The sequence below is a fragment of the Poecile atricapillus genome, chromosome W (assembly GCF_030490865.1).
Source record: "Poecile atricapillus isolate bPoeAtr1 chromosome W, bPoeAtr1.hap1, whole genome shotgun sequence".
NCBI lineage: Eukaryota > Metazoa > Chordata > Aves > Passeriformes > Paridae > Poecile > Poecile atricapillus.
Genome location: NC_081288.1, coordinates 6,252,003 through 6,275,198, shown reverse-complemented (window position 1 = coordinate 6,275,198; position 23,196 = coordinate 6,252,003). Strand labels below are relative to the sequence as shown.

Genomic DNA, 23,196 nt, shown 5'->3' with positions numbered 1-23,196 from the left:
AGAATTGTTTTGGTTGGAAAAGACCTTTAAGATCATTGAGTACAGCCATCCACCTACCACTGCCCTACTTTGTAGTGGCTGCAGTTAAGCAGTCGGCTTGGGCACTGGGGCCAGTGCTTGAAGTCTCTACTGAGAAAACTCCCTTTTGTTCCTGCTGTCTCTTACAGCCACTGGAAAATCAGCAACACCTCCAGACAGCTCCCTCACTGCCTGGTCTTTGGCACACAGCTTCATGTGGGAATAATTGTCTGCAGGAGGAATTTTGTTACCCTGACTAGTGGAGATGGCTACAGGGTAAAGCAGCAGCTTGTGTCTGCTGGGCTGAGGTTGAGGTTCCTGAGCAGATGCATGGGTATCTCAACAGCTCTGTGGCCTGTGTCAAAGACACCTCTATGGGATCACCAGGGCCTGAAATAGCACTGCACCTTCCTGTTATTGCTGCTGCAGTATCAGCTCTGTTTGATAAAGGTCTCTTCTCTAATAGGCCCCAGGTATCCTCAGGTGGCATTGACTCTTCTCTGCTGCCTCCTTCAAGGCCACAGGGCTTGAACTCACGTGTTCACCAGTGAAAGCAGCTGTGTCTGTTCAGAGGAGGACGGTGGCTGAAAGGGTTTTCTACCTTCACATGCTTCCTATTGGTCTTTAAATAATGTATCACATAGAAACAAACATGCATTACCCTGGGCTTACAGACTAAATGGGCAGCTCTACTTGGGTAAGAAGGGCAGGACAAGTACAAAAATTTCATTAGGTGTGTTTATTTTATCATTGAGCTTAGGCTTTTTGAGATGGGAAAACTTCTAGTTATGCTGCAGAAAGAGAGATAATATCTGAAATTCTCCTCTTTCACGTGCCAGGAGAAGGATGAAAGGGTTTCTGGTCTAATTGTGTAACAGCCTGCCTAGCTACCACTTTGTTAAAGATGTGGTAGCCCCAGCTAGCTGAGGCTGGGAGAGCTCTGATCCATTGACGTGGACCCTTAGGCATATTTAAGCACACCAGCAGAATCCCAGATGGGATGGGATGGGAAATGTGACATTCTCATGTACTGATAAAAGACAAGAAGGATGGCCCAGCCCATGGTTGGCTAGTTTGACATTACTTTGGCAAAATAATGGACATATTGATATGGGTATAAAGACATTAAAGATGAGGTAAACAATTAATGCCAATCAACGTGTTTTTTAAGGGAGGAAGGGTTGTCAGACTGGATTTCATTCTTTGATGTGATTGTAGGTTTTGGCTGATAAAAGTAATTGCAAAAATGGAATATATTCTGACTTTTGTATGTTTGACAGCACAACAGATTCTGATTAAAAAATTAGCATACTACCCTATCAATACAAGGCACATAAAATGGATTAAGACTTGGCTGACATGTCAACAAAGAAGCTGTCAAAGGAGACTCACTGTAGGAGAGAGGATTTTTTTAGGGGGGGTCTGAAAGCTATTGAATATTTTTAATAATGACTTGGAAGTAAATATCAAAACTGCTGATAACACTGGAAAAGGTTGGAGGGGACTAGTTTTATAGAAATGCTCTCAGTGTGGTTGCAAGGAAGCTTTCAAGTGGAAGAACCGGCAAGTAGGCCACACACACAGGAACCCGGACTGCAATGCATCCCAGAGGGATTTCAGCATCCTAAAGGAACAAATAATAATTCTGCTAATGTAGTGTTTTGTGGCTTTTGCTTGTTATTTTTGGAGGGGCTGACACCGTCCCTGACTGTGCCATTCTGAGGAGTAGAGTAGGGATGAAATTTTAAATTTCTGCACGTTACACTGCATGATGTTGAAATAACATATCTGGCTCTGGTAACCCAAGTTTAGAAAGAATGTTGGGGAAGAAAGAAAAAGTTGCAGAAATAAAGCGCATGAATTATTCAGGGGCTGAAAAACCACTATTGTGTGTGTATGCTTCCAGAGCATGATATATTTATTTTATGAACGAGGGATGAAAAGCAACTTGAGACCTGCTTATGAGTGCCTTTGGGGGGAAATGGCAGATGCAGAAGGGCTCTTTAATGTAGCAGAACTGAGCAAAGCCAAAACCTACAGAGAAAACATCTGCAGAAGCACAGGCAGGGATTCAGCAGATCATGCACCTCTGGGAAGTGGTGGACTTTTGCCCCAGCTCCCAATGCCTTCATATTAAGATTGAAATATTTAGATTGTGTATTTGTTGATCAAACATGGGGTGAGGGACAAACTGTTGACCTACATGTGAAAGCTGAGACTTGGTGATTTGCTGGTCCCCTGTAGCTCTCTACTGAAAGCCATGGAGCTGTGAGGCTGACAGTGGAAGGAGCCAATGGACCCACCAGTTTCTTTCCCACAGGGCTTTATCTCTGCTCTTCCTCCTGCCTCTTTCCAAATCCCCTCCCTCCCCTCTGTGGTCTCCATCCTGAGGCACTACACAGTGCTCAGAGTGAAATTTCTCAAGCTGTTGGTCGGAGGGACAGGAGATAATGCTGAAATTTTTGCCTGGTGTGTTCTCAGGCAGGTTTTCAGAAGGGAAAATGCCAGCAAAACTTTGTTGCAGAAGTCAGTCCACTTTCCAAACTGACTGTCTCCTTTTGCTGGCAACTCAGGAATTTATGCATGTCCTGTGAGTGAGATGTCCCCAGAGCAGCCGGGGAGGCTGGGACATCACTCCCTGAAGTGCTGTCTTGAGAAAACAAGTCTCTAAGATTCAAATGCTCCTTTGTTTATGAAATAAAGTCCACCAGACCTATTGCCAATTGTTTATGCTAAAGAGCACACTCCCATTAATGCTAATGGTGCTTTGGAGCATAAATCCTTGCTAATTGATATAGGAATGTATCCCAGAAGAGTTTACTTTACTGCTGATTTAGCTGATAGATATAAATGTGTGAGAGGGAAATATTAGCATTCATGTAAAACAATTAGGTTATCAACAGGGGCAAATGATTCAGAAAATGACTGCAACTTTCCAGTTCCCTTTAATGGAAAAAAAAAAAAAGAAAGTCTGCTAATGAGGAAAATCAGAGGGAATACAAATATGAGCTAATCATTGAGATTACTTAATATTTGTGTTATATCAGCAGCCCTTGAAAACCAGGGCAGGGTTCTCACCTGAGCTCTGTGCTGATGTGGGATGGACAGGACCACCCTGCTGCTCACCAGGGCAAATCTTCCCTGTGACCTCTCTGGTGGAGCAGTGTTTTTGGCTTACAAGGCTGCTGTGTCTGGCCACTGGATGTTGACTTCAGTAACATTTACTAAATATGCATGAATAGAATGATACAAGCAACAGGTAGATTTCCACAATTTAATTTTTTTTTCAGATAATATAATGGCATATGAAAAGTGAGGCAGTAATGCAGCTCAAAAGAAAAAAAGAAAGCAACCCCTCTCCCTCCCCTCCCCTCATTCTCCTGGATCTTTCTGCCAAAGGCTGACATTATTGAAAGTTTGATAAATACAAGAATTATGGCCATTTCCATGAAAATCAGATTGTTTAAAATCTACAATTTTGTGCCAAATATACAGCCATTGAAGGAAGAATTTTTTTCAGTGTACTCAACAGTTGTACCTATTTGATTCCCATTTAATTAATGGGTTTTGATGTGAAAATTGTTTTTTTAAGAGAAGGCTCAATACAGGAAATGTACAGTAAGCCATAGATCTTCTCCAAAAAGATGCTTTGACCTCCAGTGTGGAATCTGTGGAATTTTGAGCATATGGGTTTTCCCTTTTTAACTCTAAACCTATCTAGAATCAGGAGGAAAAAAAGTCATATACCAAAAAGTACAGTATTGTATGTTTTTATGGTATTCACATATTTTAGCTTTTTTTTATTATTATTATTATTATTTTAGTGCAAAACCAAGCACATTTCCTTCTGCAAATACAGAAAGAGATCAAAATTTCTGCATCCTAGAATCTTGTGCTCCAAGTCACTGAATGGCAAGACTTTTTCTCCCCACAGATTTCAGTAAGCCTAATTTTCAAAGTCTCCATTATTAATCAAATATCAAGCAAATTAGTTAACATTTGCCTGGGCATGGTTAAAGACCATATACCCAAGAAGATTTCATATAACAAAAAGCGCCCAACCCTAGAAACATTTTTTTTTCCATTTAATGCTCATAAAATTTTACAGACAACAGAATCCTTTCTTAAGCTTTATTTAAGAAATCGAATACTATTATAGTTCAATATATATAAGACACATCCAGTATTGTGTTCCTGATAGCAAGTGCATAGATTTTGTTAAGATATCATTTTTATATTTAATTTTTTTTTATTTGTTACTCAGTAGCACGTTTCATGATCACACGAAGGGATATTCCCAGTGATTTTGCTAAGAGCATGAGAGAAAAAACAGAACACAGCAAAGTAGTGAAACTACAACAGAGATGAGGAACAAAAACGATCAGGCAAACTATCAGTACAGTCGATTCCTGATAAGTGAATAATCTGATTGCTTGGTCACAATGCTTTATTCACTTATCAGGAATGATTCACACTACATTTTGTTAAACTGTTTTCCTTAGCCTAATACCTAAGAGTCACACTGGGCAAAGGCACACACACTCTGGCAGGCTATTCTTTAATCAGTGAGTCTTGTGACAGTTTGGTAATTTCCCATGGCGATACACATATAGCTAACAATGAGACATTTTGCTAACACTGCAAGGTGCCTTACATAATTGAAATTAAAAGCATGTGTTTAAGCAGGACAAACTGTTCAGCTGCATTGCTTCAAGGAACTCATTTTTCCTCCATTGTTGAAATAAAAAATAAAAAAAAAAGAAAAGAAAGAAAACCCTGTATCTTTCAGCCCTGAGTATTTAAAAGAAACCTAACTGCGGTATAAGTCTTTTTTTTTCAGTTGTATTTTTGGAAGAAAAGACCCTTCACAAAGCTCTAGTTTCTTTCCTAAGACCAAGTTTGGAGGAAAAAAAAGAGAAAAGAAAAAAAAGAAAATATCCACAGCAAGCTAAAAAAAACCCAGACAGCAGTTCTGATTTATCCATCATGCAAGTCAAAACTTACTTAACTGAATCCACTGGTGTCAAAATTATCCAAATCAAGATCATAAACTCCAGAGGTGTCAAAGACCCAGGATATAGTCTGACCATCGGGTTCTGCTTTCCTGCCTGGGCTGTCTGCTGCAGGCTCCTGTGGTTTTAGGTTAAACCTAGAGCTGCTTGGACCCCTGACCTCTGAGAACAGACCCTGCGGGACAGCACTGGAGCTTTTTGGGAGCTCCAGACTCTTCACTTGTTTGCTTCTCATGGAAACAGAAAAGTGAAAAAAAGGAAAAAAAAAAAATTAGAAAAAATAGATCGAGCAGTAACAACCAGGCCAACTCACAAGCCACCAGAAAATGTCAAAAGTCTTCCAAATGCAGGAACCAACGTTGCTGCTGACACCACACGGATACACCCAGTGCGCCAGGACCTTGTCGGACGGTATTGATGGGGCTGTGTGTGTGAGCCAAAGCCAGAGCGCCAGAAAGACCAGGGGAGAGGAGACAAGAGGGAGGAGTGTCGTTTGGGTCTCATAAGAGCACTTTTAAGTGGTCTTTGATTCCTGAGCATCACAGAAAGTGGGACAAAGGAAAGGGATGGGGGCGTATGGCTTGAATTCCAGAGAGCACTTGCCAGTGCTTCTCTCCCCTCCTTGGGTTTGGTTTGGTTCGTTTTGTTTTGTTTTTTTCCCCCCTCTCCAAATTGTAAGGTTTGTATCTGTGATCAGAGGAGAGAAGAGACTTTCTGTAAACCAGAACAACATAAATTTTTCTTTTGCAGCTTTTATTTCATCATGGTAGACACCGGTTGGGGGAGAGCAGAGAGATTCTTGTGAGGAGAAAAAAATTATAGGAAAGAATAAAAAAGGTAAGAGCCAAGTGTAAAAAATAATGAGAAAAAAAGTGCTATGATATTTCTTTAGTCCCTTTTGAGATTTGTGTAATACTATCAGCCAATGCTGAGAATGATCTGCTTTGTAAGCCCACAGCAAAATATCACCCATTGGAATGGGAATTTTCCATCATTTATTTCTCCTTCGTTTTATTTTGTTTGGGGTTTTTTTGGTTTGGGGTTTTTTGGTATGTTTTGTTGTTTTGCTTTTCTTTTGCTTTTTTTTTTTTTTTTTTTTTTTTTTTTTTTTTTTTACTTCCATTGGCTTTAGTAGAAAGTCTTTCTGTGGTCACTTGGATTTTGTTATATTTTTTAAAGTATTATATGTACCACTGCTCATAACAAGCTTGATCACCTGGTAAGATTTTGCAGGCTCTCCCAGCCCTAGTTAAGACATGATTAGTTTCTAGGGAGAGTTTGACTAACACCATATGCCAACAGATTACTGTGCAGTTTGGAAAAAATCCCAAGGCTATATCCTCTTTTTCTTGAATGTTTCACATGCTTCTGCAACATAGTGGCAGAGTTTTATTATTATTTTTTTAAAAAAACTAGGAAGAAATGATCTCCATAATCCACATTTTCCAGACTGATTGAAATGCCACAGCAAAAAAAAAAAAAAAAAAAAAAAATCTTTTCAGGTGTCTTCTGTGTGTCTGTGTGCAGAAGGTTTTGCAGTTCGAAGGCTAACAAAAGCTACCTTCAATAGGACTTTGCAGGAAACTCATTTAAAATGCTTCCTGCTCCAAGAGAATATCCAAGTGATAAGGCATGACTTGGGGGAGGAAGAGAAGGAAAAAAAAAAAATCAAAGAAACCAGAACATGTCTAAAATGTACAAATCCTCTTTTGCCCCCCAATCAGCTATTCACTTAGGTGGAATCGACTGTATCTTTTGTACACAACCAACAAATAGAGAAAAAAAAAAAACAGGCACGTGAAACAGTGAGGTGTGCAGATGTATTACCAACACAGAATGACCACCAACAATACAACACACAAAGTAGAGAGACAAGTATTAGGAAAATGGTTTAATATTGGAGACAGAAGCAAAAAACTGCATCACACAATAACATACGTTACAAAAATAAGTCTGACTGTTTCAACTACACGGTTATGTTCACAATGAGGACAGAAGAATCAGAAAAAACTCTGATCTAAACAGCAAAAAAGCAAACCCCTAACGTTTTAACTAATACATTTATCCACGCAAAGTGACCGAGTACTCCTAATTCTAATTACCTTATTGTGTAACTGCACGATACAGAATAAAAAGTGAAACTTACCGCTTTTGTTAAGACAAAATTCTAAACACTAGATATAAGCAAAGGGGAAAAAAGAAATCAAGCCAAAGTTTTGAATTCTTTAAACAAAACCAACTCTCTTTCTACCGTCCAGAAATCAAACTTGAAAATCAGTCATGATCGAGGGGGCCCACGAGAGTAAGCCACAAAAATTTCCATTTGTTTTTTAATCTCCAGTATAAAAAGTTCCACTGGTACAAAATGCATAAGTACAATCAAGTTGTAGAAATAGGAAAGCCTGCTTTTTTTTTTTGCCTTTTTTTGTTCTTTTTTTTTTTTTTTTTTTTTGGCTCAAATTCCATCAAACAACAAAATCCAAATGCATCAATAAAACAGAAACAATACTCAAATGGTCTTACAGTTTCCACTAGATTGCATTAACTTTGGCTTTTCTCAGACAATACTTAAAAACTAGTTTGTAATTCTAAACAAAATGATAGTATTATTAATCTACAAACAACAATTCCCACAGCACGAAAAAAACACAAATACATAGGTTTGTTTTTTTTTTTCTTTTTGTATGACATTATCCAAAAAGGTAATGAAACTACAGGATATTTTTTTCCTTTTGTTAATTAGCACTTAAGATAATAAAAACAGAAACAGTAAAATGATCCAGAGTAGCACAAGCCAAGGAACTGTAACCCCTATGGTGAAAGAAAGATGAACTTGTTACTCCTTTGAGGACTGCCATTTCATTGCAATTAGCTAATTTGTTTGATAAAACAACTAGTCTAGTCTTTTGATTAGAATTTTGTAAAGCAATTTCCCTTGTTTTACTTCCTCTCTTATTAGGCCCTTGCACCCTTGCAGCTTTTTCCTTTCATTATTTTGAAAGAGAACTTGTAGATAATTTGCCTCCCAGGAGGTTATGTTTTGGTTTTTTGTTTTGTATTTGAATTTTATTTTTTATTTTTTAATTTAATTTAATTTTTTTCCAGAGATGGACACTTTTCTAAGCAATGACTCATCTCAGTTGCCTGGAAGTACAGAAACATTCCTTGTCTCCCAATGCTAAGCCAATGTCCTGTGTAATTCAGGGCAGCCTGGTGCTGAGTTACACTGCCCAAGGACCAGAGGCATCACTGCTCTAACTGGACTGGAAAACCCACAGGACACACCAGGGCATCTACAAAAGCTTTGGAAATTTAGACGGTGGGTACAACGAGCAAAATTAGTGAAACAGTCTCTAAACAATCCAAATGATGATCTCATATTATATATATATATGTACATATATATAATATAACATACGTGAGATGATACTTTGAATACGCACAATTGCTGCAAGTAGTACAAAATAGCCCTCAAAGGGTGTAGGAAGGCCCCAGCAGTAGTAAAAACGTGAGAAAAGTATAGATCATTTATTTATAAGTGCATGTGCTATAAGAAGGAAACTTTTTTTGCATCACTAAAGGCTAGTCCTTTCCATCCCAGGGCTCTACATAAAGAAGCATTTAAGTTGGGGATGAGAGACAAGAGTGCACCAGCTGATGTTGCTCATATAGGGCTTCGTTTTAATTTTAGGTGGCTTCAGATATAACCAGATAGAACTAGGAGGTGGAAGAAGGTATGGCACTTTATGACCTGTAGCAGGTACTGCTGCTCACACACATTGGATTGGCAATAAATTCGTTAAACCGGTGGCAAAGAACCGAATTTGGTTGTTGGTCACTGTTTGAGCGGTAGGAACGCAACCCAGTCAAACTTACAAGGCAGTGAAAAGGGCTACCAGCATCTGTTTTCTGGTTCCTTACAAAGAGCTTCCTCCAGCAAACACCCACATCAGTCACACAGATATTCCCATGGACCACGGGTACGAGTAAAGTTACTCCTCTCTGTATGAGTGTCTGCAGGAGTAAGCCAATATATTGCCGTGACAAATAATGGCAAATAACACCAAACATTACAGTGTATGTAAACTTTATCCATAAAAAGTAGTTTAACTGCAGTGCACACTGAATTTTCACCCAGGAAGATCTAGTGCATCTGATTTAAGCAAAAATTCATTTATTTAAATTACAAAAATATTATTATTCTTTTCTTTTTTTTTTTTCTCCTCAAGGTTTTCAAATGGTGGATTGACCGCTCCTGGCTGGGAGTGGCTCACACAATAGATAATTAAAGAATTGTTTTATTTTTCTTTTATTTTATTAATACTGAATAGCATATTCCAGCAGCATATTAAAAGCTCTTTAAGAAAAGACAAAATCCCCAAAATCTAAAAAGGAAAACCACAAGTTAATTACGGTTTTAAATAATTTTAGTTATAGATACAGAAGAAATTTAGACAGCAGTAAAATATTTTTGTCCTTCAGATCTGCCCTGTGCATTGTTCTGATTTCAACCATGTATTAAATAAACCACAAAAAACTAAGTATATATATATTTATAGATATAGATATATATATAAAAATAAACAGCAAAATGGTGAATGTATAAAAGGTATTAACACTCAAGACAGCTCTGGGTGGAAAGGGTTAAAAGTTCAAAACTTTCTCACCTTAGAGGTTTCCATACAATATGAAGAAAATACATAGTGAGGTTTGCTTTCACAGCATTGATGTGTGCAGAGTGGTTAAAAAAGTGAAACATGGGCACTTATACAATGTTTTACAAAAAACATCAAAGAGAAATAACAAACAATAACAATTTCAGGCAACAAGACCACAGGATAGCAAGTTAACAAACTTTTTAACCTCTTTTTTTCTTTAAATATTAGGGATTTATACAAAACACATAATAAAATACCCATGTTATCAAATTACTTCACACAAGAAACACACTGAAGCTCTAGGAAGAAAGTACCTTTGGAATTTGGCACTATAGTTTCACTGATTTTTTTTTTCTTTAAAAGAAAAACTGATCACATTTTGCTGAACACAAACACACCTAAATTGTTCACAATAAAAAAATGACATCAATGCGTCACAAGCCAACACAAACTTATTCTGGAATATTTTTTTATTTTCACATGAAATTATTCTTTTTTAAGCAAACAACTTTTTTTTTGTTTTTTTTTGTTTTTTTTTGAATCTTCTTTTTGTTCTTGTTCAAGTAAACCAATTTTAAACTTGTCTTTTTATAAACATAGAACACTTAAGACCATAAGACTCATGATGAAACCACAACTTAATTCACAGAAGCACCAACGTAACACATTTTACAGTAACCTTTCTTCTGTACATTGAAACAGTATAAAATATAGGTAATTTCATGTGCATTAAACCATGGATTGTCTAACTGTGAGTCAGTTCAGCAAAAGGTGACACAAGTAGGTAGCATTTGCCCTAAAACAGGGTAAATATTTTCTTATACTAATCTACAAAAAGTGGTTCTATATATATACTTTAATGAGAAAGTGAGCCACCTAAAATGGCCTTATCAAAAAACTTTACACTGCCTGAAAAATGTAAAAACTATTACAGACCTCTAGAGACTTAAAATCAGACAGTTTTATTTCTCAAACTGTTTTGGAAGTAGTCTGTTAGAAACCAACATTCTGTGCCTCTGGACACATATTGCTATTGTCACCAGTGACCAGGCAGAATGCCAATCCCTGTATAATACTTTCAAGTCTGTTTTTTTTTATTTTTTTTTTTACGAAATGAAAAAAAAAAACCAAAACCAAAAATCAACCAAGAAAAACAAAAACCCAAAACAAAAAACCCAAACAAAATGAAACAAAAACTCCAAGGAAAGAAGGAAACCAAAAACCAGAACTGAAAAAAAAAAAGGAAAGAAAGAAAAAACATTTTGCCACAGGTTGTTTTTAAATCCTATCATTAATTTATCTAATAATAAATTTCAGTCTTGCATGAATGCAGCAATGTTTTTTCACATTGACTTCCCAGAATTCATAGCTAGATGAGGTCACATGCAAATTTCAAAGGTCAAACTAGGTCAGTAGGAGAACCAAATATGATGTGAGGTCAGAAAGACATCAGAAACAATGACGGGACGATGAAACTTTTTTTTTTTTTGAGACGCCACAGGGACATGCTAGGCAAACGATGGGCTAACGGGCATGGAGATGTCTAGGGAAAAAACAAGGAAGAGGAAAAAAGTTACACAGAATCTATGCAGCACAAACAAAATCACTTTTATGGGTGCAGGAGAAAACTAATGCAAATCTTTTATCAGTAGAGCCTACGAGCCATTCACATAATTTGCATTAACTTACAATACTTGTCAACAAGAACACAATGGAACCCCAAAAGAATCCATCTGAAAGGAGTCAGAGAGAATGGATTCCTCTTTGGGGAGAAAAGAGAGGAAAGAACCAGATTCTACAAATGTAACAGAAAGGTACAGGGAGAGGGGGGGAAAAAGGGTCAGACAACTGAACTTTAAACTAGGTAATGGAAACTACGAACAAAATAACCAGACGAATACAAACAAGAGGATAAAAGCATGAACTGCAAAGGGTGGAGGGTTCAACAGTGAAAAAGCGCCCATTCTTGGCACAATTACTCTAGAGACTACTTCAAAGGATCTAGCTAGCATAGAGAGCTGCTCTTTAGGTATCCAATAAGTTAACAATAGGCAATAAATAAATTCCATTATTTCTGAGGCAGTAAAAATTTTGTATAAAAATAGAAATGCTTTTTACAAATAAAATTTACAGGCCTGTGGCTTTCTTTTTTTTATTATTATTAAATTTATCTCTCAAGAAACATCAAGTATTGTCACTCATTTTATTTTATTTTTTTTTATTTTAAACCCTGTAGCTTTAGAAACAGATCTCTAAATCTTTTTTACATTAATCCTTTCCAAAAAAACAAGAACTTAAAAAAAAATGAAATATAAAGACGACCAGTGTAAAATCAGACTAATATATAACAATACGTTGATTTGAACCGAAAAAAATCAGATCTTCTCAAAAAACAAGTTGATGTAGTGGAAAGACTTGTTTCAATTTTTGTTACAAAGTAAGTGCTTCAACTGGCATGAGGCCATTTTTTTTAACCTATAAACTGCTGGTGCCACCCTGGTAAAATACGATCCATCCATAGAAAACAACTTTTATTGTGTGCTAATGGCACCAGGGTTCACAGAGTTAAATTGCACATTTTTCTTTTGTGTGTGTGTGTGTGTGCTGTTTGGAATTTCAAGACGTTTATTTTTGTTTCAAAAAGGAGATAAATTATGCTGCAAAACAAAATACAGTAACACAACTCAGTAATTACTTGGCAAGGACATGGGAGCCAAGTGTAATAAGGACAAGTGGGGACATGGAAGTGGTAACTGTAAAAATAACTGTCTCTTGGTGAAGGTTGGCTCTATGTTCTTTCTTAACCCCCCTGCAGAGGACAGGTTTGCTCATGGGACTTACCCTAAGAAAGCTAAAATAAGAGCAGTAAGCATCTGGGGTTAAGATCAGTAAGGTTTGCTGTCATTTTTGGAGCGTTTCAGCTGAACCTTCAAGCGTTTCATGCCAATCTGAAAGCCGTTCATAGCCTGGATAGCAGCTTGTGCAGAGACCGGATTGTCATAGCTAACAAAACCTGCGAGACACAGAACACAGAGAGAAAGTCAGCTCTAGGTTAGAACAAATGTCAGAAGGCATTTTGTTAGAATTTTATGATTGCTATTTATTTGACACATTTACCTCGCTTTCAATTAGTTCTTTGATCACATTTCAAATCCCTTTTCCTCTCCCATTTCCTTTTGCCTTCCTCTTTACCTTCATGGTATTTCTCTACTAGCTGGGATGAAGTTGGCCAATTTTGGTGCAATGCAGTTTCCATTCTGTTATTTATCTACCTACCTTAGAGACTGAAGGTATTTATTACTGTAACACTTTTCAGTGTAGTATCTACATTCCTCCCAGTCTATTAGGAAGTGCTATTTAGGCCAGTCTGCAAAAGGGAAGCTGAAACAGCAAGCCTGGTTACAGAATCAACCCCCAAACTGCCTAAACCCACTGGCACACCTGGGTGTGAGTTCAAGTGTGCTATGGAACATTCATCCCCTTGGGCTCAGCCTAGGACAGTTGCAATATTAATATTTTGTAATTTTACAACTCCTTCCAGTTCAAGATCTCAGGGTACCTTAATGTTAGTTGTTTCAGTATCTTGGTCCCCAAAGGGGTACACAACCATCAAAATTAAGCAGCATCATAAAGACAATGGTAGGGTTTGATGTGAACTCCAAGATCTGCTCCTCGTGTGTGAGCACTAACTAGGAGGATAATGCTTGCTCGGGTAATTCAGAATGGCTGGCCCGGCTCTGATTTCTTTTCCCTGGGAGACTGAAAATGTTCTGTTCATAATATATTCAAATCTCCCTGATTCTGGAAGCTCAAAGTTCATTTTCATATCTGGGCCTCCCACTTGTAATTGCAAAGCTCGCCTAACTGCTGCTCTGCCTGAGCTTGGGCTAATTATTACTGTACTCAGCCTGCTGTTATGCATCTGCTTTGAAATGCTCCCTCTTCTTTCCAGTTGAATTTGCCTTAACATATATCCCTTCACTCTCCTAAAGCATGGATGCCACACACTTTGTCTTCACTCCTAACACACAGGCTTCTCAGTGCCTCTCTTTCATCAACCAGCTTTATTAATTTGTGCTTAGTGTCTGTGTATTTCTTGGATTCATAACCTCTCTTTGCCATTGCTTTAACCTATCCTTTTATGGCTCTTGCACTGCTACCCTCTTCCAATTGCAGAGTCAGAGTGTTATCACACTTTCCCCACTGCATAAAATCCTCCCCCCTTCAAGGTATCCTTGTCCAGCTGCTCTCCTTCCTAGATCATCCCTGTTTCACCTTAAATCAACTTCACCAAACTATTTAAGACTCTTCTCTGACAACTCAGGCTAACTTCTGTTCCTTCCACTCAAAACCACCTCTCATTTAAATCTCTGCAGACCTTCTCCTGCCCAAAGCCAATAAGCTCTATCCATATTTTCCTGTGTTTGATTATTTGTTACCTCCTTAAGGGATAATTAATGTTCCTCCACACCTTCCTTGGTTTTAGTAACTCTTGCCACTTCTTCACTTTCTCCCTGAGATCATTCCCTCTTAAATTTATTGCCAAATCCTGAGGAGCTTCATCACTCTCTTTCTTTCTTCCTTTCCCCTATTTGTTTCTAGGAGATCATGTCTGTTCACATGACTCCAATCATTATCTTAGCTCTATGTCCTGTGTCTCATTCCATCAGTTCTAGGATTGCCTCAGGGATAGAAAAGGGAACTAGCACGAGAGGGAGGCAGCTGTAGCACTGTCCAGAGAGATTCTCCACAGCTGAGGTGTAGCTTCTCCTACCTACCTTGACAATTCAGCATTTCCCTCTACAGCTTTCCTGACCTTCACTTTATTCTCTTAAGTACATATTACTGCTATGAACTTATCATTGCTGTAGTTCCTTTCCTTCATACCTAGTTTTATCCACCTGGAAAGTAAACAAGTGATCTAGTCACTTGGCATCTGTGGATGGTGAATGAAGAGAAGCAAGCACACTGCTGGCATCAGCCCCTATCATTCAGTTGTTGTTCTGATTCACAGTTTGTCTCTTTAACCAGAATGCAATACCTGCATTAGCTTGTTAGGCTCTCATCTTCTTCCTTATTGAGAACCTTCATTTATAAAGCTTACTGAGGAATCTGGAATTCCTTCCCTTTATTTGTATTTTTCTGATTGCACCCATTCATCATTTTTTGTCTGAATTTTAAACCACAGGTTACATGAAGTGGGAATGATGTTTCTTATTGATTCTCAAAGACCCTGTCATGACAACTCTGATTTTTGTTTTAGATCTTTAGGTATCTCTATAATCAGGATAAATAATTTTCATCATTAAAGTAACAATTTTGCTATAAGGCCGACTGCATTTCTGCACTGATGTAACAGGGTCCCCCCTCCTCTGCGTTACTTACATATCTCATTTTTCTTATTCTAAGGTTTATGAAAGGCAAGAGATAAGCTTGAAAAGTGAAACCCTTTGTCTGCTGAATGAACTAAAGCCCATGGAGCCTGTGAGAACTCATGGAAGAGCACTTCCAGGTGTAAATGCACTGTCCGGTCATCCTCATCACCATTTTATCATTTGAGCATTCATTTTGGGTTGGACTAGAAAAGAAAATATGCCTAAGTCCTTTTTTTTGCAAAGAAAAGGAATTTTTCATTTTGTGAAGCAGTTTTACATAAAGATTCATCACTGTCTATCACTCACTCAGAATGAAGCTTTCCTTCCCATTTCTGCCAATGGACAGACTTGGACAATCTTTACACCTTTTGGATGTTCAACCTATTTCATCTGTAATTTGACTTCTTCCTCCTTTGGGGAGGAGATTGGAAACTCCAGAGTAGGAAGCCCTAAGCATGTGCAAACTATTACAATTACAATTAATTACAATCACAATTACAATTACTATTACAAGGGGCAAAAAGAACAAACAGGTAAAAAACCCAAACCCAAACTGTACCAAGCACCATGACCATTAATGATTTAGCAGAGAAATGGGTTCTTCAGTGGCACTACTGTCGTAGTTTTTGGGTGGGAGGACAAAAGAAAAAAAATAAGCTTTTTGAAACACAAATATAGGACCAAAACAACAGATAGACAAATCTTGCTAATGAAGCTGAGGAGGTGCATGCAGACTATGCCAGTACATTAAGCTAGCAGGACTAATTCTGGCTTTGCCTGTGATTTGCAGCATCACCAAGCAGTCACCCATTGAATCAGAAAACTCAGCTTCATCTGTCACTTCTACTTTTTGTTTTTAAAGCAGAGCTCCCTCCCTGGTGGCAGAGTATCTGGGAAGGAATACTGAGAAATGGAAATATCAGTGAAAGCTGCCTAAAACCAAAAAGACAGAATTTTCGTCCATCCACTGGTGTTGACACCTCCATTTTCCCTTAAAGAAGGTAACTTTGGTGCATCATTTTAAGTTAGACAATTGTGTCCCACAAACCCAGGAAAATGTGTAAGAAGGTAATCAAAGAGCAAAAAAAAAAAGCTCAAAAAGCAAGTGTGGGAAACGATCTGATGACTTGAGCCACCTGCCCAAACTAATTTACATTCTTTCAGCAGTCACCACAATTGCTGCATTTCGATTAATGTAGCTTGATTTGACATTTCATCAAGATTCCTGGAGACCTCAACAATGATTTTGTAACCCAAACATACTAACAGAACTGGCTCCAGATCAATGGGGAGTCCATTTCAATTCCACTTTTCAAATTTGCAAGAGCCTTGGGGACTGCTTTAACTCATTGCAGACACAGGCTGGACTATAGTGGGTTAGATATGAAAGATTTTTTAACTCCTAAAGAGGTGAATGCTTCAAAAATGAACTGAAAGACCATGGGAAAATGCAGAAAGAATGTCACATTCTTTCCATCAACTGAATCAACTTTCCAAGTGTACTCTTTTGTCATATATACATTGCATTCCTTTACTCTGGGAAGGAATTGCCATTTTTAAGGAAATTCCAATATTTTATGTCAACCCTTATAAAACTCATGTTTAAGAGATTCCTTCCTTCTCCTAAATCTTCCCTGTGTCTTGTATAAGACCATAATTATCAGACCAACACTCCAAACACTCCATCAAAGCACTGAACTGGTTCATCTCTGCTATTCCAAAAACATCAGCCCTCTTAATCAACCCTAAAACTATTTTTACACTAACACATCCTCTCCTCCTCTGCTGTGATTTAATTTTCTGACAGCTCAAAGCTCTGGGAAACCTGACACTGATCTTGTGAGGCTCTCTTCATCCCTGCCCTAAGGTAAGGGAGATGCCACCTTCCATAAGACACTGGAACCCACCCACAACAGCTGGAGCTGCATATCTACATCAACTAGACATCAACTGTCTGCAAAATATTCTGAACTACATGTACACACCATTCAGTCACTAATTGCAAAATCTTGTACTTAATTCAGAAGAAAAAAATTCCTGTAATGTAGAAGTAATGGGTTAAACATAGAGCTTTTTTAAGTGGCTCAGCTATACAATAGAGAATAATTAGGTATCCATAATAAGGCAATTTAATAGTATACTAAATGACATTCCCCCACATAGGGTGTAATTAGTTTCATGTACTTGACACATTCATGCGAGATGTCAGACTGGAAGATTATTATTGTTTTTTTCATATCCAATTTTTGGTTAGAAGTAGTTTGTCTGTGCATCTTCCTGCTCATTTGAGGATTAACAGTCCATTATTTTGGAACGATTTTCCAGTATGACATTTCTCACATTGCTGTTAATTTTCTTTCCTGGCCCCTCTTCAGTATAGTGCATGTTACTTTTACCATTTGATTTATAAAATTTGACATACCAAAGCACTTGCTTAAATTGGTCTGTTTGTCAATGAAGACTTTAGCGGAGATAACATTTCCAAAAGGCATGAACATCTGCAGAATGTCCTGGTCTCCAAACTCCTGGGGGAGGTGGTAAATAAAGAGGTTTGCCCCTTCTGGACCTTTAGGAAAATAAAATTAAAAAAAAAAAGAAAAAAAAGAAGTATGAAAACAGCACACAAGTGCTACATTTAATCTGTTTTTCCATAATACTTACTGAAGCTGATGGTCAGAAAGCATTTTACTTTCCAACTCTGAAGGAACAAAAGCAAGTGGATCATCAAAGGAGCACAGCTGAAATGCAGCTCTTTAGAGCATCCCACCTTGAAAAGTGTTTACTTTGAAAAGTGTTTACTTCATAACGCAACTACAGAAGAAGTTAAATTCATCCTCTTTCTTCAATTTACATGAGGTGTTTTCAGCATAATTAAGGTTAGAAAAACAGGTACAGAATGTATTGGCTCTCAAAATACCCCAAGAACTGCACAAGGAGTCCTCTGCTGCTTCCAACACCTGCCTGGGTTTGTCAGTTTAATTCCAGTTGCAGGAACTTATGGAAATGGAAGGAGGTGAGCTCAGATTTGAGTACCACCGATTTAAACGCAAAGGGCAAGAAAATGGTGCAGATAGGAATAAAAATAATAATAAGAAACAGATCTTGTGACTTAAAAGCCAGTGAAAAAAAGACATTCAGAATTAAATTTCTACTGACTCACTTCAAAATGAGTATTTTTTGTTTGTTTTTTTTAAAAATATAAATCCCCCACAGAAAGCTCAATCTCCTGGAAGAAGCTTTGTAAAGGAAGTCTTTTTAAAGAAGCTAAAAATTAAGTGGTTGGATTTCAATTAAGTGGCATTAGACTTAGTTCACTTTGCAAAGAAAGGTGTAAACTCAAAGGTACTTTGAATATTTTTTCTTACAGACAAGACTTGAGATATGTGTTATTAAAGGTGTAGGTTAAGACATTTATCCTGGTACTGATAGGTTATTTTTTCCCCCTTACTCAATAGCAACACACTGGAAATGAGCAGTGGATGCCAGGAAGAGTGCAATATATGATGGAACCAGACGTGGCCTCCCCATGCAGGCTCCAGCAGTGTAAATTGTACACAAAGGGAACAAGCATTTCTGCTAAAAACACACCTAGAATAGCCTGATTACATATTCCCTTCCTTAATGGAACCTAACTGTGCCTCAGATGTGATGTCCTTGGTTTTCTGGAGAGGAAGAGGAAAGTGCTCATCAGATTTACAGAGTTCCTTCTGCAACAGAGCCACGGTGCCTCACCTCTCCCACACAGAATCAGGCTGGCTGCTCTCTCTCAGCCGGAAGGAAAAGGTAGCAAAGTTTGCCCAAAAGGAGGAGATAAATGAATTAGATAAATAAAAATTTCCAGGGAGGTGGGGAAAAAAAAAAAAGATGAAAAAAGCCTGTCACTTGGAACTTTTTTCTTGTTGTCACAAGTAAACTATCATTCCCAGCAATGATTCTTTAAAATAGTAGGGGAAAAAAATTACTAAATAATATTTAAGAGCATATGCACAAGGCAGTTCACTGTGCTTCAGAATTTAATATTTTTATAGCATTTTTCTCTGGTACTTGTTTATCCTCAACCATTCTAGACTCTTCACAATTCCATCAGAAATCATGGTAAGAGACAAAATGTTGTCAGTATTCAGTGGTGGAATTCACTCACTTGAACTTAACCACCTACTAACAGATACAAGATATATAACAAAAATGTTGTGTTTTAAAAAGGATGCTGGCAATTCACTAAAAAAAAATAAACCTAAAGTTGATATGAATGTTTCTGAACAGAAAAAAATTAAAATGACACCAAATAAATATTTTTTTTTCTGGTGTCAAATAGTCTACTGTCACTGACCAAAGGGCCTGAGATGAAAGATAAATGCAGAAAACAAAACAAAAAACCAAAAAAACAAAAAAAAAAACAAAAAAAAAAGGAAAAAATATTTAAAAAATACCTTCACTTTAAATAATTCAAGCTTTTAGCAGAAAATGAAGGAAAGACTTCAGAGAAAATATACATTTTAACTTGTGTCCTGATACAACAAGCAGTTGGAGGGAAAGCCGAATTTGTCTTCCTAGGAAACACATCCCATAACAGCACAAGATACTATTTCCAAAGAAGACAAAAAATATTTCTCTTGAGGATATTATACTAGGTTTATTTCCAAAGCTTATCCTTGGCAAGAACAGTAGTGACAACATAGATACGGTCTTAGAAAGCATGCAATATTTTCCTGTCTTTGTAGAATTAGCTGGAAATTAGGATGGGAGAAAGCAATGAAAACAGAAACAACCCCCCTCAAAAAGCCTGGGAAGTATGAAGGGGAACGGAAGAGGGGAAAAGGGTAGCCTCATTTTCCTAAACACCTTGTAATTAGTATTAATTTATTCTTAGCAATAACTTCCTGAGGTTTATTTGCTGTTGGTGTGGGGAGAGGGGGGCAATCATTCACTTAGCTGCTTCCTCACAAGACCCACAATTAAGCAAAGAACCACTCAAAGCAAAAACGGATCTTGTCATTAGCTCAAAACCTTAATCAGATTAACTCAGAAAATGGAAACTAGAAGACAAAATTGCATCCACAGAGGGATGATTTTTGTTAGTGGCCCCTTTTTGTACGGTAGTTGGTAAATGCTTTTATATAAGGAAGGGATGAGTGGCAAAGTATAACTTGAAGGACAGATGGCTGAAAAGTGAAACACATTAGAGGTTAAAGAAGGTGACAGTGTTAAGCAGGAGAAAACTGGAGGAAGAAGAAATCACAGATTAGACTGCCCGAGGCCTTCCAAGAAGCCTCCGCGAGGAACCAGACGCGTGGTGCCGCTTGGGCTGGGTTTGGCGGCGTGGGCACTTACCTTCCTTCTGGCTGCCCGCGGCGCTCTGCTGCTGCAGCAGGCTCTGGCTGTAGAGGGTGGGCAGCGCGGCGGCCGCGTACTGCTGGATTCCTGAGTAGGCCTGGGTGAGCGCGTCCATCGTGCCGGCCGTGCCGTTCGTCAGGCCTGTTGCGCCGAGTCCTCCGTTCAGGGCCGCCATACCTGAGAGCATTTGAGCAACTTTACAAAAAACCCAACAATAGAGAAAAGAAATTGCACTTGTTCATTAGTGCTTTCCGAAAGTCGTTGGTATTATACGACACTGACAACGACAGCAGTGCATGCAGCTCGGCACTTCACCAAATGGGACTGAGGACAAAGAAACACGACTTTGGCATCAGGATCACTTCAGCACAAGGGTTGCACAGTCAAATGGACTCGCATGCAGCCTGCTACTGGCAAGTACTACAGTGCTCCTGAGAGCCTCTCTGCTCATTCTCCTTGACACCTGTGCTTCTGCTGTGGGTGTCTGAGGCTGGCAGTGTGGGACGTATTTGACCTGTGTCCTGCGAGATGGCCACTGGGAAAAGCAGTCTGTGAGGCAACATGCTTTCTCTGATCAGGGTCTTCAGGCCATGACAACACCGTATCAGAAGTGTTTTGTTTATATGGAGTAAGCAAAGAACCCTGATTAACTGCATTTTAAAACATGTCCATTTCAGCCTAAATGATTCTATTGTAATTACAGGCTTTGTCCCTTAGGCTTGTGGTCAAGAGATGGACTGCAACACTCACTCTTTGCTTCCACCCTCCTCCTCTCATTCCTCCAGTCACTCTGCAAGTAGCACACCCACAGTGACTAAAAATATTTCATCCAGACTAGGCATCTTTCATGAAGAAACAAAAACATTTATTTCTAGCAATGTTTTTCTTCACAAGGGAAGCAGAGTCACTTTTTTTAACTTACAGCAATTCTACATCCTGATAAGTAACAGAGTAATTTAACTGGGATGGCTGCTAAAGAGGAAATTTCTGATGGGATTGCTAGCTGTGCAGAAAATGACATCCCTCATCCGTGCAAACAGTGTGGGCTGCGTAAGGATTTGTACTACTCTGATTTGATGGTGGACAAACTCCTGAGCTACAGCTTCCCTGCTTTGCTTCTATTGCTCAGCATGGCTCCTAAATGAGTTATGTTGACCTTAACAGTGCTAGCATGTCTTTCAGAAATTCCAGAAAAAGTGAATTTGCTGTTGGAAGTTGAAAGTATGGCAGGGTTAAAAGCCCTGTTCATCTTCCACATGCCCAACCCGTGTCAACCTAAGCACTGCGAGACCATCAGGACTGAGAGTCAGGGCATGTTTTCTGCACAATTAGCTACCCCAGCTCCCCAGTTTCTAGGTGAACAGCTCACAAACAACTTAAAGGTCTCAACAGGCCTGTAGAGGTACAGAAGATCAGTCACTAGAAATACTGGGGGGGAGTCAGAATCACCAGCAACCATTTCTTAGACATTGTGTAATGTTTTGATTGGTCTGTGGAGATATGACTGGTGGTGTCATATTAAGACACCAAAGCGAGGAATAGTAAAGAGAAGGAAAGGGTTTAATTTCAGAGCAATGATAGGGGTTGGTATGTAAATCGGGGAAAAGTGGGGAAATTAAGCAGAGGACACTTTATAGTAAATTAATAATTAAGCCTATTAGACTGGGAAACAATCTTCAAGGAAGATGGCAGAAACCTTATCACATGTGTAATTTAGACGCAGGAAGAATACTGCAGGGAATTATCCAGCATTGACAGAGGAGGATAAAGATGCTGACCCCAGTATCCTTCTGCCTCTTATGTAGATTTGAAAAGCATATTCCTATGAGTCTCCAATAATCAGGACAATTGCTCAAGTGGCACCTTTTTGGCTCCACCAGAGTCTGTGCCAATTAAGAGAATTGTACTGCATAAATTATACCTTTTGATCTTACTATAATTTGTGTGACTAAACACTTGACAGAGATGTGATATTCTTAGCCTTTCCTTAATAAAATGTCTCACTTTGAAGACTTCTCTTTCCCCTCCACCCCACTTCAGAGCATCACTTTACCCTGATGGGAGGTACTGGCTGCCACTGCTTTGAAAAAGAATCCCTGTCAGAACTCAACAGGCCCGGGTATTTCTTGTAGAATGGTTCCAGTTATAAATCTGTATTGGGGTTGGGTGGTAGTGGGGAGATAAAGCAGTGGTTTCTCTGAGAAGCTGCTGGAAGCCTCCCCTATGTCCTACAAAGCCAATGCCAGATGGCTCCAAGATGGACCTTCCACTGGGCAAGGCTGAACCCATCAGTGACAGTGGCAGCACCTCTGAGGTAACGTGGTAAAGAAGGAGAAAAAACCCTGTGCAATGGTAACTGCAGCTAGAGAAGAGAGGAGTGAGAATGTGTGAGAGAAACAGCTTTTCAAGGTCGGTGGAGGAGGGGCAGGAGCTGCTCCAGGCACTGACTGAGACTCCCCTGCAGCCCCCGACGCAGCCCACGGTGAGGCAGCTGTGCCCTGCAGGACATGGGGGTCCATGGGGGAGCAGAGATCCACCTGCAGCTCATGGAGGAGCCCACATCAGGGCAGGTGGATGCCCAAAGAAGGCTGTGACCCTGTGGGAAGGCAGTGCTCCTGGCAGGACCTGTGGAGAGAGGACTGCACTGGAGTCGATTTACTAGCAATACCTGTGACCCCGTGGGGGACCCATTCTGGAACAGCAGGTTCCTGAAGGGAAATGCCATGGAACAGTGCAATTTGTGGAGTGTTGCAGCTTTTGGAAAGGGACCCACATTGAAGGAGCAGGTGGAGAACTCTC

The 23,196-nt window shown here is 38.9% G+C and overlaps 1 protein-coding gene across 8 annotated transcripts in view; it reads right to left on the bottom strand.

Moving 5' to 3' along the window:
• Positions 1–9,986: 9,986 nt before the first annotated feature.
• Positions 9,987–23,196, bottom strand: part of LOC131591448 (CUGBP Elav-like family member 2) — a 370,880-nt gene continuing 357,670 nt past the window's right edge. For 4 of the 8 annotated variants that reach the window (XM_058862167.1, XM_058862164.1, XM_058862168.1 and 1 more), the window contains 4 exons: positions 20,395–20,592; positions 17,486–17,629; positions 12,530–12,701; positions 9,987–11,231 (listed from right to left, as the gene is read on the bottom strand). In XM_058862167.1, the coding sequence (XP_058718150.1) occupies positions 12,574–12,701; positions 17,486–17,629; positions 20,395–20,592 (470 nt within the window). In that variant the 3' untranslated portion in view covers positions 9,987–11,231; positions 12,530–12,573. The remainder of the gene's footprint in view (positions 11,232–12,529; positions 12,702–17,485; positions 17,630–20,394; positions 20,593–23,196) is intronic. The other 4 variants (XM_058862165.1, XM_058862166.1, XM_058862169.1 and 1 more) reach the window with 1 other exon arrangement.